The following is a 16,744-nucleotide window of genomic DNA, read 5'->3' on the forward strand; positions in this document are numbered from 1 at the left end:
GGCGGAGGCATGAGGAACATGGATGGAAACCTCACCTGCCACACCAAAGTTATGCCACGGAAACTCTTCCCTTTTTGTCACCTGCCTCGGGTTTGGTAAATCTTTTGCCGAGTCTGAAGCAAAGGCCCATTGCCTCTTCTTCCTGTTTCTAACGGCTAACGTCTGGGTTTCACAGGCTGCTTTGTTGTGCGGCACCGCTTACACCCCAGAGTTGCCTTCATAAATGCATCCTTGTACTAGGAAAGGAAAATCGCCTGTCATGCCAGTCATACCACTGTACTACCCTACCCGCAGGGCAACAGACCGCCCTGCTTGTAAGAGGATTTAATACAGGAAATAATCCTCAAGTATCTGGGTGTTTTAACAGTTTAATCACGTGCTTGCAGTCTGACTGCTGACACAATCTAACAAGAAAAAATATTAAGGGGGCTAAATCTGTGTTTCAAAAAAAGTGGGGTTTCTCTTTCCCTTCCTGAGAAAACTTGCTCCCTCTACGTTTCTGCCCTGTCATTTCATCTAGCAGCTTCGAAGAAGGGTTTCCCGGCCAGCTATTTTGATGTCATGGCGAGCTCTGAGATGTTTGAGTTTGTTCCTTTCACGCCCCCAGAACTTGGAGTCCTGTGGCTACAACAGCATCTCTGCTGCTGTACAAAAGCAGGGCCCTTGCCAGGTCCTCACGATAACGCACTTGATGGGCAAGGTGAACACGTTATTTTACACAGCTTCAGAAATCTCACTGCATTGTTGCCTGCGAAAAGCCACTTTCCTTTTGGCATTTGAGACACCTTTGAACACTGACCATAGAGCCCTGTGGCAACCTCTAGGCCTGGGGGAAACCTGCATTAGGGAGGAAATGCCTTAAGAGGAAACTCCCCTTAAGCTTTGAGTGTTGTTCTGTAGAAGGAAGAGAGTTGCCTTATTGCCCCAGGACGGGGTAGGGGAGCCCGGAGGCAGCGGTGCCTGAGCCTGGGACAGGGTTCTCCAGCCTGGAGGCCAAAGCTGTTGGTGGGACTCTTCCCTCCAGCCTCCTGCCTGGTCCCTGCAGGGGGCAGGGGACCCGTGCTGGGGCAGCAAACACTGCTGTAAAGCCTAAAGGTGTCCCCAGGGGCTGCTCCCAGCTCTGCCTGGGAGCTGCTGCCGTCAGATTCACCCACTAGCAAGCAGTTCCTGGTGCAGGAGTGACAGCTGCGTGGAGGAGAACAGGTCTGGGTGTCTAATACCAAGGTCTCCAACATCAGCTGAGCAGCGTTTGTTTTAATGGTTTGGGTTTTTTTTTCTCCCCAGGAGTTTCCATAGTACCCCAAAGCCATTTTCTGTCAGAAAAGGTGCAGGCACGTGCACGAGACACGGGTGTTTCTCCGTGTTGTAACTGGGAACAAAGGCGGCTTTTCTTTTCATTCCACTTGACGCTGGGTAAGACAAACCTTTGATCTGACCCAGCAGAGCTGTTTTGATGCTCTTGTACGAACACTGGAGGAATTTGCTCCCCCTCTGCTCCTATAGAGAGGAACAGAGCGGTCTCTGCGCACGCCCACTATTCTGTCACAAGCTTGCTCTAAAACACATGGTACCAACAGCCACTGAAAGCCTGAGTGCTTCCAGATTCAGGGATGAGGAAGAAAACTGTGCTGGAGCCTGATGTGAGGAGTACAGGCACAGAAGCCTCCTCTGGAGAGTTCTGCACCATAGCATGACCCCAGGTTCTGGACAAGCAAGGGGTTAAGTTAACCTTCCCTCTCCCGAGTTTGGGAGGAGGAGACTAGTTAAAGAGTAGTTCTAACAGAAAGAGGGAATCTGTCAAACAAAACGCTCAACAGTCCCTGAATTGCTCTTCAATTGCTCAAAAAACGAGGCCAGTTATTTAACCAGTTACAGTCCAGGACCAACATCAGGATTCTCACAAATATACAAAACCTCCCTCCCAAACAACTACGTGGTTCATGCGCTTAATTCCCCCAGTTCTTGACAAGGAGGTTCGGGTCACGGACTCCAAAGGCCTTCAACAAGGGACAACCTATCATTCTAAAAATGCAATTCAAAAATTCTCGAAACTGACAACATTTAAAGTGCGGTCAACGCTTAATATATTGAGTGGGCACCAATTAAGGAGTGCTGCCAACTCTATGCACTAGCACAGGGATGTGCTCTTCCCTACACAGTACGGAGCAGAACAGTCTAGTCTAGGCTTGAGCTATGCAGAGGCTTGATCAGAATACACATCCCTTTCTAGAAAGATACCCAAGAGGAAGATGACTAATCTTTATAACGCTGGCTGAAAGCAACAATGGGAGGTTTGCACCAGCTGATGATTTCCGATCTAGAAACTTCAGTGAAGGCGTCAAGCTACCGATAGAGCAATAAAACAGTAGCCTCAATGCATACACAAAAATGAGATTTTGAGTGCCTACATGCAAGGTAGGTCTCATGCAGCAGAAACAGATGCAGTCAATCTCCTGAGCTTACTTTGTTTTCAAAATAAGACCAAAAAAAAGCAGAGCATGCATTTGCTGCCTTAACAGAGTAACATCTAGAATGCCCCTCACTCCTCATGAGACTTACAACTTTACATACCGGGAAGACCAGCTACAGGTAGACTGAAGTACAATTACAACTTGTTGTACACCACAAGGTATAAGCCAATGAAGATGCTTTATACCAGTCAAATGTCAATAAACTATACTTTCCACAGAAAACAGAGCTTAACAACTATTTACCAGAAACAATCTAAGCGTTTATCTAAATTTAAGCAAAAATCTGCCTCCAGTGGCAATTCTCAAAATACTCTTCTTTGTTGGAGATTAAAGATGGTATGTTACAACCTAAAAAAGCATCCACTTCATCACCACGAATACACCTGCACTACGCATGTTTCCCATGCAAATGAACACCCTAACTTGGCCAACAGGCTGACACATGTCATGCTCATTAACATGGGATACTTTTTCATTCCGTCTTCTTTTTTATATCTTGCTTTACCAAGCAAACCCTTCACTGTCCATTAAAAGCTTAATTAAAGAAGCCTTCGGTTCTTAAGCAGGCAACAATATTGAAAAGCTATCGGTCCAGACCCTAGCATTACTATCAAATATAGTTAGCTCAAGAAAGATGTTGGTTTACCTCCCTTTACCCCTTACCTGCTCTGGACTGAACAATTCTTCCTGAAAAATCATGAGGGAGAACTCAGCTGCGTGGTGATGTGGTTCTTTGCTCCGTTCTTCATCTGCTTCCTGTGTGGTCAGAAGTTCTTGTAGTATTTTAGCAGCAGCAGCAGTTTCTATAGACAGAGTGGTATCGGCAGCACAAAGAATGTCAGAAGGCTGTAACGGAGACAAATCCAGTGCTCCATCTGCTGCCACCAGAAATGACGTGTCTGAAGTTACAGGAGCGAGACATTCCAGCTGGCTTTCCTCAGTTGAAGAAGGTGTGTAACTATTAACAGGCAGTGCCTGATTTCCATTAAGCTCCAGGATTGAATTCTGGCTCTCTACAGGTGCCACTCCCACCTTTTCAGCTTTGCATGATGAATGCACCTCAGCGGCAACCTGAAACATGGCTTCAAGACTGACTTCTGCCTTCTTGTTTTCTTCAGATGTATTACATAGCCAGTCAGACGGCATCAGTTCAGCTTCATAAGATGACTGCATTGGAGGATTCTGGAAAAAACAAAATACAGTGAACTTTTGTATAAAAAATTACCATGACAGGATGTGTATTGATTCTGTTTATCCATTTATCCAAAAGCTTGAAAGATTGTCTGTTATTCTCAGTTAAAATAGCAAGTTTAACCAGAAGAAAAAAAAAACAACTGCTACTTTGTCTTGGTTTTCATTAACCACCTTACTCTTAGCACGCTTCCTTTCTTCTATTCATGGTCTATCCTGGAGAGAAGGTTACTTACCAGGAGCTGGTGTATGCCTGCAGATGCATTGTCTGCACACCCTTTGCACCGCAGGTGTTAAATATACCCAAGCATTCAAATCAGAGACTTCTGGTCTTAGTAGGACCTGTGGGGGTACATTAGAACCACCCTCTTCACGTGCCACATACGTAATAGAAAATGAGAGAGAAAATCCACCTGCCTTCAGCTCCTTCTGAAACTCAAGCATTCCTGTTGTTGTAGTATAAATAAATCAGTATAAACCACAACATTTTTAAGCAAAAGAAAAAGGTCCACGTGCTGTAAATGTGCATATGGACAACACAACTTGAGGAACTCACCGCTTCTTAACCAGTAATACCATTTTCCTCCTCAAGTGATTGTCCCTATATAGGCACATCTACACAAGGGGTGCCCCCCAGGGATGCCCCAGTCCCAGGAGGAGTGGGAGTTCAAATACCGATGACAGCAAATACTGCAAAACTGCCCTGCCTGTCACAGCCTCACATCTGGACTCTCCTGTCATGACAGGGTCCCACAAAGGCACAACTCAAAGTCTGCATCAATCTGCATAAAAACCCGACAGAATTTCAGGTCAGAAACCCTTCTTGTAGAACCTACAGAGACTGCCTTTGCCATCACAGATCAGGTCTGAACACTACTACAATCTTTCACTGTAATGACATCACAGGATGACAGGACACAATCAGCAATCCAGTGATGATTTTTTTAGTAGCATTCATATATATCAAATAACCTTTAAAACAGAACAAAGACAATGAAAGAGTTTTTCAAAAGCAGCAAGTCCCACCCAAGTGAAATGATAGATGACATTTTAACAGCCAGTGTCTGTACTGCTACTTCTTCTGGAGGTGACTCTGTCAAAGGACACTAGAAGGGTCATTTCTTCTGACAAATACAAGTCATACAATGATGTTGAACAGAAACTCAGGTCTATTTAAAATACAGCCTTCTTTTGGAAGAGATCCAGTATGAAGGATTAGTCCTTAGTGCCTGACTATCCTTAGACCTTCTAGCTGAGGTCATGGTTAATGAAAAGCTACTTCCAGAGACAAGTAAATTAGAGAAGAGGAAGCTACAGGATCACCTACTAGGAAAGCCGTATCAGATCAAATGCCAGTGAAGGACTTGGCCTCTCCCTGATGGAGATACCACAAAGAGATGAGATCCCGTCTTCTGGGTGTGTGAAGTCAAGTCCTAGTGTGGATTCGTGTAGATGTGCCAGTTTGTAGATAGCCACAAACTGTGGAGGGTGGGGCGAAACGGAGGGGGAAATAAAACCTGGAATTTGAGAAATTTCGGTTAAGCTAAATCTTTTCATTAAAGGCTAAGCCACCTTTATGTTTTTATGAGATAGGTTCAAACACTATTCCTCTCATTTGATTTTTTTTTCAGTTCTATTTTTTTAAAATGTTAACAAGGTGTTTCATTTCTGTTGCACTGCTTGTTTACTGTCGTAAGTAGTCAGGATTTTAAGATCTGGGTTACCAAACCGTCCAGGAATAAGATCATCCCTGCCAAAAACCAACCAACCAACCAACCAACCCACCCACCCACCCATACTGAATCTGGTAAACCAGTGAGACTGGTTTATTTTGTAATCAAGTGATAAAGTGAGACTGACAATTGTGGCAGAAATAATTTCGAAAAAAGAAAGGAGCCAAGACTTTTGTACTTTCTAGTTTTCAGTGCATAAAAAAATACAACATAAAGAAGCTAAGCAAGAAAAAAAATTTAGATACAAAAATAGTATGAGCAGAATGAAATATTCTACACCAGGAGTCCTCAAACTACGACCCGTGGGCCAGATATGGCCCCCCAGGGTCCTCAATCCGCCCCCCCTGTATTTACAGAAGCCCCACACCACCACCACCCCGCCGGGGGTTGGGGGGGGAAACCAAGCAGCCGCAGATGACTTCCGGCCACCTAATCCGCGCACCGGCCCCCTGTTTAGAAAGTTTGAGGACCCCTGTTCTGCGCAATACGTTTGACTGATCTTTAAGGTTTAAAACCTTAACCTGGAAAAACATGAGACCAAGGCCTAGGATACTACTTCTTAACAAGGTCTCAGTGCTTTAATACCATTGTACAAGTTTTGCTTAATTAAAAAAACAAAAATGAAACTTAGCCTCACACCGACTAGTATTGGACAAATGTTTTTCTCCTCGCCCTTTCACCTCAACAGAAAGGCTATCCAGAAAATCACCAGGGGACATGCAAAATCTGGAGGAAGGACACGAATAGCAAACAGAAACTCCTTTTGCTTTAAAGGTCCATCTTCCTTTTAGACTGGACACTTTCTAATTCTCACTTGAGATATGCACATGGCAGAGTATTGTAGAAAAATATTTGAAAGTCTCACTTTAAAATCCATTTTTGAAAAGCAAATGCAGAACTTTTTTTCCATACCTGTTGGATAGCAGGCTTGTGAGTACGGCACTGAAGATGCAGAGCTGCTACAATTTGCAATGGATGCGGCAACGCTTTGAGTCCCTTGCTGAAGTGGCGGAAGAGAAGCCACAGGCTGGAGTGTGTACGTGGCTCCCGTTGGAAGCGTCTGGAGTACCGGAAAGGCAGCCCCTTTATCTGGAAAAGCTGGGGAAGCCCCTTGCCCTGGCAGCAACCCAAGTGGCCCCTGCTGGATCCAAGTGGAAGGGACTGGAGTCGGATCTAATCTTTGTGCCGGTGAAGTGCTGGGGGCTCGGCACGAGGTTGCCGTGTAGGAGTAAGGAGGGAAAACACCTTGACCGTAAAGTTGATGAAACTGTCCTCCAGTCAGCAGTCCTGCAGTGGGTACAAAATAAAGCGAAACAAGTGTTAAGGAAAGGAGTTTTCACAGGCAAAGAAAGGCAATATGAGGAGCCAAGGCTCTACAACGTGATTTGGGAAGACTGCCTTTGCTCCAGCATACTTAACCCAGAAAGGAGACTGTACTCTTAGACCCGAGCATGCAGGAACTGCTGTGTGGCACACGAGTGAAGCGCCAACACAGAGGTGTCTGCGTAGCATTCAATCTCCTTCAACTGGCAGTAACGAGTTACCCATATTTAGAAATGGGCCATACATCGGAAAGTGTAGTAACTTACTAAAGCAAACAAAAGCAATTTTGAAAGTACTGTGTGTTAAATCAGACAATACATTTTAAAAAAGGGACATCATAAAGCAAGATTTTACCAAACTCCTCTACTGACAGCTCACAAACAGCTAAGGGAAGGGCAATGTCAAAATCCTCCAAAGGACTTTGCAAGTACTTTATGACAAGTCATTTATTTGGTCAAGAAAAAAAATTCAAAGCCAGTTTTTCCTCAGTCAGCTCAACTAGTTCAGTGCAGACTAAAATATCCCAGACTTTGCCATTTTGTTATTTCCTAGATAGTCCTTTCATTCTTCTCTATTATTTTACAGTTTCCTCTCTCAGACAGTTACTGTTTCATGAAATGGTATTTGCTTTTATACCATGACCAGCCCAATTTCTGTTTTGGTGGCTTTCTTGAAACACTGACAGTAACACCCCGAACGCCTGTGCTCATTGATTTCTCTAAGAACTACTGCATTTGTGACTCCCCTGCAGGATTGCATTTAGCCATGAGAATTACAAGTTTCAGGATGGTTCACGTCAATAGGGTTGATCTAGAAGCCAGGCTTTCTCAGACCTGTAGTTTCCAATTCTCGCTCAAAAGGATTTTTTTTTAAAAATAGCCTCACATTTACCTCTGGCACTCCTCTGACGGAAGCTAATTCAAGAAATCAGTAACATACAGTCATTATTCTGCAAGTTCACATTTAACCGTTAAGAATCACTAAATAAATACCAGCTGACCCTGAAGATTTGCTAAGACTTAACGTATAGGACTGTTTATTCCCTGTTCAGTACTTTCACCATTTATAAACAGAGAAGGAACAGGGGTATGAAAATCCTTTTGTTTATATTTTACCTTTGGATAGGGACATGAAGACTATCTAGTTCTAACACGTAAACAAGACACCACAGGATGCCAAGTTACCCACCTCCCGTTGCCGTACAGGAATTGCTCCTGAATGTTTAACACAGCGTTACATGCTGCAAGACACTGGGAACAGACTGACGCTTTGCAAACACAAGTATCTCTTATCTATCAAATCACCTCACATTTACAGCAAAGACGTGTCCCTAAATAGTCAGTACAGAGCGCAACAGTGCATCGTCAGCCTGTCAGAACTTGACCGCATAGAAACCCCAATGTTTTCCTTGTTCTGTCTTTCTAGAAAATGAGACTCCTAGAGCAAAAACTCTGAAACTGCAGCCATCAAAACAGAGGACAAAAAATGAACAGGTCATCTCTTTCTAATAATTTCCTTTACCAGTGGTCTGCATTACATCAGACAAACCACATGTCATTGAAGTCTGCAATGACTCATCTTAGCCTTAACAACGTTCACATCAAATCATTAATTTAAATGCTTCCTAGCCTCCCTACCGAAATAAGTTCCATCCCTTCTCCGATGCTTCATTTTGTTGTCTTGGTATTGCACGTGCAGTTCCACACACATCACGGAAAACACCACTTGAATTAGATGACAGTTCCTACCCTGACACAGTAACCAAGAGCATGGTGATACCCTACTCTGCTCTAAATGCCAGCCGGTGCTGCAGAGAGCAGTACCGTCAGCTGCTTCTCCCCTTCTCCTGGTCGCACAGTCCTGCCGCTCCTCCTACACCGCGCCTTACAGCTCTGCACCCATGGGGTGCATCACCCGGGTCCAAGAGCCAGCCACAAAAAGGCTGTTAAAGTCTTCTCCGATCGTTGCGCTGAACCAACACGTTGCTGTATCAGCTGCAAGGAAGATGACAGTTAACACGCCACCAAGGGAATGGGAAGCCGGAGTGCTCTTCTGGCAGCAGCCCACAGTTAGAGCAGCCCAAGAGCACTGCAAAGCGAGATATTCACATCTGCCTTACACAGCGCCAGCTACAAAGCTTTCGGGCCGATACAAAACGTGTGGAATAATCCTGAGGGCTCAGACTTGTCTTGGGAAAACTCAGATCCTCTCAAAGAGCGTTAGAAAGAAAGAAAACACGTTGTAGGGCTTTTCAGCAGTATTATTTTCTAATTAGCTCTCACCTACTCATGCAATCCGTTTTAAAAACTGCATAGCTTGTGAATTCTTTTTCAGGAGACAACCGACAAAAATCTTACTACCAGGCCTTGCCTCCTTTGCACAAAACTAACAGGATGCTCTAGTTATCACTTCACATGACTCACTGTTTCGCACACATTTAATGACAGCTTATTAAGCACCCCTACTGATGGGCATCCTTACCGACGGGCAAGAAGCAGTAACGTTCACCTGGTAGAGCTGTGCCAGCTCCACAGAGATCGGGCAAGGGTGTTCTTAGTGTAGTACGCAATGGAGACTGTACTATAGTCTACAGGCAGCCTGAAATACATCTACCTGCATAAACAACAACAGCTTCCCTACACCAGGTGAACTGAGATGCCACCGGCAAGGACAGGTAACCCTTCTCCCTCAGGGGAGTGCCGATTTTCAAAAGCCATGCCACCCAGCGCTTCTCAAAAACCCACCAAGGCCCCACACGGCCCACTCCGACTCACCAGGCCTGTTGGCATTGCTGAGCGTCGAGGGCGGAAGCAGCGGTTGCCCAGCCAGTGGCATGCCAAGCAAGCGCTGGAAGCGGTTGGGTGGGCGGCTGGTCACATCCAGGCCCGCTGCCATCTTCGCCTTGTTGCCTTTTGCCAGGCGCTTCAGGTGGACGAGGAGGGCGGGGTGGTCGCGGTAAAAGTGGGGGCTGCGGAAGCGATGCAGGGGCCCGGTGCAGTTGCCACCGTTGCCTTGTCCACCCTCTGGGCCCGGCCCAGGCCCGGGCCCCACCACACCGCTCCCCGGCAACATCCCCACCTTGCGGAAGCCATAGAGACTGAGCTGTCGCATGAAGCTGCTGAAGTTCGTGGTCTTGAAGAAACCGGCGGCTGCCGCTGCCCCGTCACCACCCGGCGACGTCCCTCGCACGGCACGGCCGCAGCCCCGCCATCCGCCTCAGCCCCGCCATCCTCAGCTCCCCGGTGCCCTCAGGCCCCCCCCAGCTCCCGCCCCCCCCGGCCATTCAGCCCCCCGGGCCATGTCCCTCAGTCCCCCCATCCCCCTCCGCCCCGCCGGTCCCCTCGGCCACCCCCTCCGCCCCGCCGGTCCCCTCACCCCGCCGGCCCTTCAGCTCCGCTGCCACCAGCATCCCCCGTAGTTTCCGTGAGCTACCGGGCGGCTGAAGCTCGGGGCGGCCCCGCCGCCAGCCCGGAGCCGTCCCAGGGGCAGCCTGGAGGTCCTTGAACCACGGCGCGGGCGGGCGCCGGGCCGTGGAAAGCGGCTGCAGGCGGGGCAGAGCGGGGAGCACGCGTTCCGCAGCCCCGCGCCCCGCCATGGCTGCCCGCCGCACCGGGACCGCGCGCGGGAAAGGGGGCGGGGCCGCAGGGCCACGTGACACATCGCATCCCAGGGAGGGGCGGGGCGGGGGCGGGTTCTGCTGAGCAGCCGGACCTGCCCGGGCCGCTGCGCTGTCGCGGGGTGCGGGTGGCGGGGACGGAGGGGGGCGGGGACGGAGGGGACAGAGCGGGGCGCGGGCGGCGGGGGGCTGGGGAGCTGCTCCATGTGCCGGGGGTGCACCGGGCTGGTGCTTACCCCGCCGGGAGGAATGCTGCCGGCAGAGCAGGTGTTGCAAAGTGTCGGCTTAAAAACCACTGGCAGTTCACAAAAGGAAAAGCAAATTTCTAAGGAGCGCAGAGGAACGCGGAACAAATCGGGAATTGTGTCACATTTGCCCTAAAACCCCCCAGACCTGTGCAGTTCTGATCCCCACGCCAGAACAGATCAGGTGGGGTTAAAATGGGGCAGAGAAAATCAGCAGCGAGGGTAAGAACTAGCTTCAGCTGAAGGAAATACTGAAGAAGGAATCTTCAGAGGGGCGGTTATTGTATAAAAACATAGGTAGTAAAGTTGTAGTTAGTGTAAAGGAGGCAAGCACGACTACTGGAGGGTTTCAAATAGGAGAAATCAAATCAGGTACTTAATCACAGGGAAACCGGGGAACTAATTGCCACAGGTTGTTTTGGGTACCACAATGTTACTTGGCTAAGGGAGGATGGGGGGTGTGCGTGTGTGTGAAGAAATAAGAGAGGAAAAAAGAAAAAGAACGAGATTAGCTATATTCACAAAGACCAGAACTCTTAAGCGGCACCTTTGTCACTGCGAGTGCTTGCACTGTGCGCTGGCACAGCTCTGAGGCGGTGCCTGAGCTGCACTGGTGCAGATCTGCCCTCTCCTCTGCCTTGTGCTGTCAGCTGTGACTGCAGGCAGACTGCAGGAACCAGCAGAACCATCCTTACCGCTGCAGAACAGGAATCTGCTATGAACCAACAGGCAAAGAAGAGCAGGGAGCCGGGGAAGGAAGAGTGCAGTGATCTCTCTCTCTGCTTGCATCTTGCCCACAGCTCACCAGCAGTGGTGGAAGAAAATGACATTCCTCTGTCTTGGCTGCCCTCAAAGCAAGGCAGGAGTGAGAAGACTGAGCACCTGTGTGTTTCGTGACCTCAAATACATTATCTTGGAGTTGTCGTAAGATTTCTTAGCAAGAAGGTACAAACCCAAACCTCTTCTTTAACTAAAGTCGTCCTTATTGCTTTGGTTTACAGCACAGCCCCTAACCACCAAGGCAAGTAAAAGCGCAGTAAGTTCCAGAAAGGGGGCAAAATTGAATAAACTGATGGGAAACTGTTCCTATTTTTAAACTGAAAGTAATATCCCTCTGCTCTTCCGCATAGCTGAAGTGAGGAAAATGATGTTTGGGCGGGGTTGCTTAACAGAGTTTCACACTTCAAATTAAACCAGAAGCAGAAATTTTGTCAATGTTGTCATCAAAGCTAAAATCCAGCACCACAGAAGGATGCTGCTTTACCCAAGGAATTAATGGCCTGCGATTCTAGTAAGCTCATGCTGTCATCTTCCCAAGAGGCTTTGCAATTTTTTTCCCCTCGGTAATAATTTATTAAGAATTATGTTGCTCAGTGTAAACAGCTAAAACTTAAGTAAAGCATACTGAACGCAAATCTGAAAAATCCAGAAAAATGTCCACTTCACAAAAAATTCTTCTCGGCATTCCTGAGGTTGTCTTTTGCATTACTTCAGTGAAATGAATCTGGGTTTCTCTCCCCCTGTGCAGCGAGAGTGCCAGAAGACCATGACTACCTGATGGTGGGACAGGTGAGGTTTTTAGTGTATCATCCGTAACTCAGGGCAGAGCCAGCAATACGTAGTCCATAAGTGAAATGCAGAGCATGATTCCCTAGAACCAACACACAGAAACATCGGTCCCTTTGGTACCACTGGCCATTCTTGACTTCAGCCACAAGAGCGGATTCATTTGCCACTTCATGGTCAGTGGGTTAAATTTGGTCCTGAGGACTTTAATCGTTACTTTGCTGTCAAAGATTGTTATTAGCCAAAGGTGATGGGAGCTGCAAGAAGAAATAGCTTATTACTAATTTGTGTCATTGACATATGAACTCAGTGCTTTCCTTCTTTTTCACCCATGTGAACTCAAATTGCTGTTAGCCCGCACGCCCCTGTTTGCCATGTACCATGGCAGTTACTCTCTGGTGTGTGCCTCTCTCACAGCTGTGCCTTTCTCTGCAGCTAGCTTTCTTCCTCCTTCCCTGCTGCGGGACACCAGAGATGTGTCCATTGTACAGACGAGAAGGTGGGCCTTTGCCAGAAATTCATAATCCTCTTCTCCTGCCAGTGCTTAACCTCCATTCCAACCTTTTGTAATAACCTCCTAGTTTTCTGTGTTTCCCTTGCTTATACATATATATATAGTAAAAACCCCTACCAACTGAACGATGTAAATTACACATTTTGCAAACTGATTCTGCAGAGCTGAACAAAAATGGTATTGTTAGCTTGTCTACTGTATGTCAGGGCAAGGACAGCTGCATTTCCATGCGGTGTGCTGACCCTGACTACCATCCAAGGACATACTACTGTTAGTAAAGGCAGCACTTAATCCCTGGAAGGTCTTACCAGGTTAAGTGGAGGATTTTTCATCACCTGGAAAATTTAAATCCATGTGTGCTTTTGTTCAGCTACCAGTTAGTTGAGGAAGCGACCAGTTTACATTATCAAGCCTGTAATTTGAAGAAGGCCAGACACGCTACGTACAGTCACCCTTCCTGGGCTGAAAAAGTCCACCTCTAAATGCATAAGAGGAATGTACATATATACTATAAAGCTGGAAAATAACTGCTCTTACCATGATTATATGCATGTTAGATTTGTGAGTGGTAAGAAGTGTTGCTGTAATTAGTTTCAGTTTTGTTAGGAAGATAACAAAGAACCGTTGAAAAACATTCCCTAGAGAATTAACATTTTGGAAGAAAAGTGATTTTTCTTACTTTTTTTTTCTAGCTAAAGAAATAATCAGCTAGTACAGAAGGATGGATATTATTTTCTTATTGATGTATAGCAGTACAAACCTTTGAGCTCCAGACCTCTTGTAACACAGCTAAGGCAGAGTCTCATACTGCTACATTTTAATTTGTTCTGAGTCAACATAAGTAAACGTTGAGTATTTCTATCCATGTCATCTTAGTTCGGAAGGAAAGAAGGACCTAGATGCTTTGCTAATAAGTCAGATAAGGCGAAACTCAAAACTGTTTTCAGGTTTGACAAATTTTGACAAATAATCTCTATTTTTAATTATGGATGGGATTAGGTCTGGAAGCACGAGCATAGTACAGGACAACCAACTTTCCTACTCAGCTGACTCATCTGAAACTATGAAACATGACAATTTTAGAACGGAAGCCTAAGAACATATCATCAGCCCATTTTTCTCAGTTCTAAGTGATCTTTGAAAAGCATAGTTAACTTCTGTTTCATGTGTTAATACCATATTAAATTGCCTTATTGCTTTGTGACATAGAGAAACTTTGGTGTTGACTTCTCTGATTTATTTCAATATTTTTTTTTTCTTGTAAGCTTGAAAAAAGGATATTCCACTGAAATAAGTTGATTGCAAGCAGTTTCAGTAATTGAATCCCTAGATAGTTGTCTTTATGCTGGGAGGTTTTGTCCCACTTCTAATGGAATTTTAATGCTGACACAGTTTAATTTAAAACTGTTGCCATAAAACATGTTAGAATTCTCTATTTTTGTGGCAGGATCTTTTTTTTCTTTTAATTAAAAAAAAAAACTTTTTAAAAGCTGAGGTTTAAGATGATATTATTACACTAATAAATACTGTAAAATATATTTATGAAAAAGTCTTTAACTAGGCACGGCTTCACTTGGGCAGTGAACTCGGGGAGCTCCAGGACTACTGTAAGGAGCAGGTGGTGTTTGTCCTGAGCCCCTGAACAAGCGAGATGTGAGCAGCGCCATCCGGACAATTGATACTGTGCGCAGCTGTGTCATGGTGGTCACTCCACCGTGCTCGGGCGTCTGAGCGATGCCCCGGCGTGTGTGAACCTTATGCAGAATGAGATAGCGCGCGCCTGCACTTAGCCTAAACTTAGAAATTGACATACATACGCCAGACATGTAAGGTATTTTTGGTTTTTGCCGAGTATAAACGCAGGCAAGCTGCGGGCCCGGGCGAGAAGCCTCACGGATGCGCGGACACACCATGTAGAAATTGTCCCAGTTCCCGAGAGACTCGTGGCACCGGCTGCAAGGGGGCTCCCAGCCGAAGGGCGGGCCTGGATGACGTTCAGGTGTTAATTGGTGATGTATCCTTCTCTTAGACTCTGTCATGCTTTGCAGTAACGATTTGATGCTTCGCTCCTGTTGCTCTTCTATCATATTGTGCATTGGAACCAGTACTGTTTCCTTTTATCATACTGCATGCCATTTTCCTGTATTACACTGCGATCTAATAAATGGCCTTCATTCTTATAGTTGACTTGGAATTCATTTGTGCTTGGTATGCAGTCAATCAGCAAAACAGAGAGCTCGTGGCATGGGTGCTGTGACCAGTCAGAGGAGCGCCCGGCTCTGCTGCTCTGGCCTGTGTGGAGCTGCTGGGGCAGGAGGCGGGGGGAGACGTGTGGGGGTGCACGGCAGGGGGTACCCATGGGGAGGCAGATGCAGGAGGGGCCACAGAAGACACAGGAGGAAGCCTGTGGAAGGGGACGCTGTTGGGGCCGCATTCTGGGCTGGAGGTGCTCCGTGGCTCATGAGTCGAGATAAGGATGGAGCGATCACGCAGCAGGTACTATCGCGGGCAAAACAGACTCTGCTTGGGGAAATTAGTTCAGTTTACTACCACTCAAATCAGAGCAGGATAATGAGAAATAAACCCAAATCTGAAACACCTTCCTGCCAGCCCTCACTTCTCTTGGGCTTAACTTTACTCCCAATTTCCCTGTCTCCTCCCGCCGGGGGAGGGAGAAGGGCAGCTGCGGTCAGTTCATCACATGTTGTTTATGCTGCCGCTTCTTTCTCAGGGGGAGGACCCCTCACACCCTTCCCCAGCTCCAGTGGGGGTCCCTTGTGGGGTCACAAGTCCTGCCAGCAAACCTGCTCCAGCGTGGGCTCCCCTCTCCACGGGTATGCAGGTCTTGTCGGAAGCCTGCTCCAGCGTGGACTTCCTGTGGGGTCACAGCCTCCTTCAGGCATCCTGCTCTGGCGTGGGGTCCTCCCAGGATGCAGGTGTACAGAATGTGGTGTCATGACAACGTGATGATGCAACAATGTGCGCTTGTTCTATATAGCATCTTGCTGGGAGACCGGCCGTGGTGGCCACAGTTGGGTGCCTCTGGAGCAAGGGGTGCCAGCGCAGGATCAGAGCTCCAGGAGAGCTCTTGGAAGGAGCCATGGAGCACCGTCTCTCTGGTGGTGCGCGAAATGTAGATGCACAGCTGAGTGCACTGAGGAAGAGGGGAGAGGTGAGCAACCAGCCGATGGGGAGGGCTCAGCCTGGGAGCCTGGAACATGCAGGCCTGCCCCAGGGGCTCAGGAAGTGCCTGGGGAGCTGACAAGGATGGAAAGCTGGGCGGAAGCAGGGAGGGTCTGCAGGCAGCCTTGCCTCTCTGCCCAGCGTGGCTTACGGCTAAGCAGGCGGGAGGGGTTGCTGCAAAAGGACACAGACATGGGTTGCAGAAGGGATGGGAGTTGTGGGGAGGGGGGCAAGGAAGCAGAGAGCAGCTTTTGACTGGGCTGCTCTTGGCACTCCCCGTGGTTGGAGTCTTCCAAGAACCTTGCGAGCGCTGTGCAGCAGGCTTACGGAGATAGTGCCTCAGTGCCCACGTCTCCCTCTTTCTAGCTCGGCAACAGGAGACAGCCACTGGCAGAAGGAGCTACTAGGCTGCTGAACCTCCCACTTGGGGTCAAGATCCCCGTGTCGCCTAGCTCCAGGCCTGTCTTCTACAGGACAAGGCTGGGGGAAAAGGTAAAGTAAGTAGAAAGGGGTAGAAAAGCTCTCTGCTTTGATGGTGTCCCCACCATTCCAAGAAGTCCTTGTGGCCACCTACTCGACAGCGAGCGCTGTAGCCCTTCCACGTGGCAGCACTGGAGAGTAGAGGGAAGCTCCTGACTCCCTGGTGTGGTGATCAAGAGGAGGACTTGTGGGTTTTCTGGACCGGTTTCCGGCACTGTGAAAGTGTGTGGCCCGGGCCCTGTCTGCAGTGTGTCCAGGTCTTTCCCCCAGCCCAGCCCAGCCCAGCCTGGCCCCCACAGTCTGGCTGTGGTGCTCTCCGTGCATTCAGAAGGATGGAGCAGAGCGCTGGTCTTCAAGTGACCTTTACCTTTTCACAAGCACCGCCTGGCACCTTTCAGCTGTACTCTCCTGCCTCCTTTACA

At 47.7% G+C, this 16,744-nt stretch overlaps 1 protein-coding gene across 1 annotated transcript; it reads right to left on the minus strand.

Moving 5' to 3' along the window:
• Positions 1–3,197: 3,197 nt before the first annotated feature.
• Positions 3,198–10,313, minus strand: LOC130143514 (heat shock factor protein 5-like). Its single transcript, XM_056326192.1, has 4 exons — positions 10,094–10,313; positions 9,493–9,873; positions 6,308–6,682; positions 3,198–3,653 (listed from the first exon to the last, which is right to left on the minus strand). The coding sequence occupies exons 1-4, from the start codon at positions 10,311–10,313 to the stop codon at positions 3,628–3,630; spliced, it is 1,002 nt and encodes a 333-aa protein (XP_056182167.1). The 3' UTR covers positions 3,198–3,627.
• Between the last annotated feature and the right edge of the window lie 6,431 nt (positions 10,314–16,744).

This window comes from Falco biarmicus, unplaced genomic scaffold, assembly GCF_023638135.1.
Source record: "Falco biarmicus isolate bFalBia1 unplaced genomic scaffold, bFalBia1.pri scaffold_36, whole genome shotgun sequence".
NCBI classification, from domain to species: domain Eukaryota; kingdom Metazoa; phylum Chordata; class Aves; order Falconiformes; family Falconidae; genus Falco; species Falco biarmicus.

Excerpts from the sequence above, each read along its gene's own strand:
- LOC130143514 (XM_056326192.1), bottom strand. The coding sequence starts at position 10,313 with ATGGCGGGGCGCGGGGCTGCGGAACGCGTGCTCCCCGCTCTGCCCCGC. Across the intron at positions 9,874-10,093 it reads GGAGCTGAAGGGCCGGCGGG|CGGCAGCCGCCGGTTTCTTC; the intron begins GTGAGGGGACCG and ends GTGACGGGGCAG. Across the intron at positions 6,683-9,492 it reads CAGCAATGCCAACAGGCCTG|GACTGCTGACTGGAGGACAG; the intron begins GTGAGTCGGAGT and ends TACCCACTGCAG.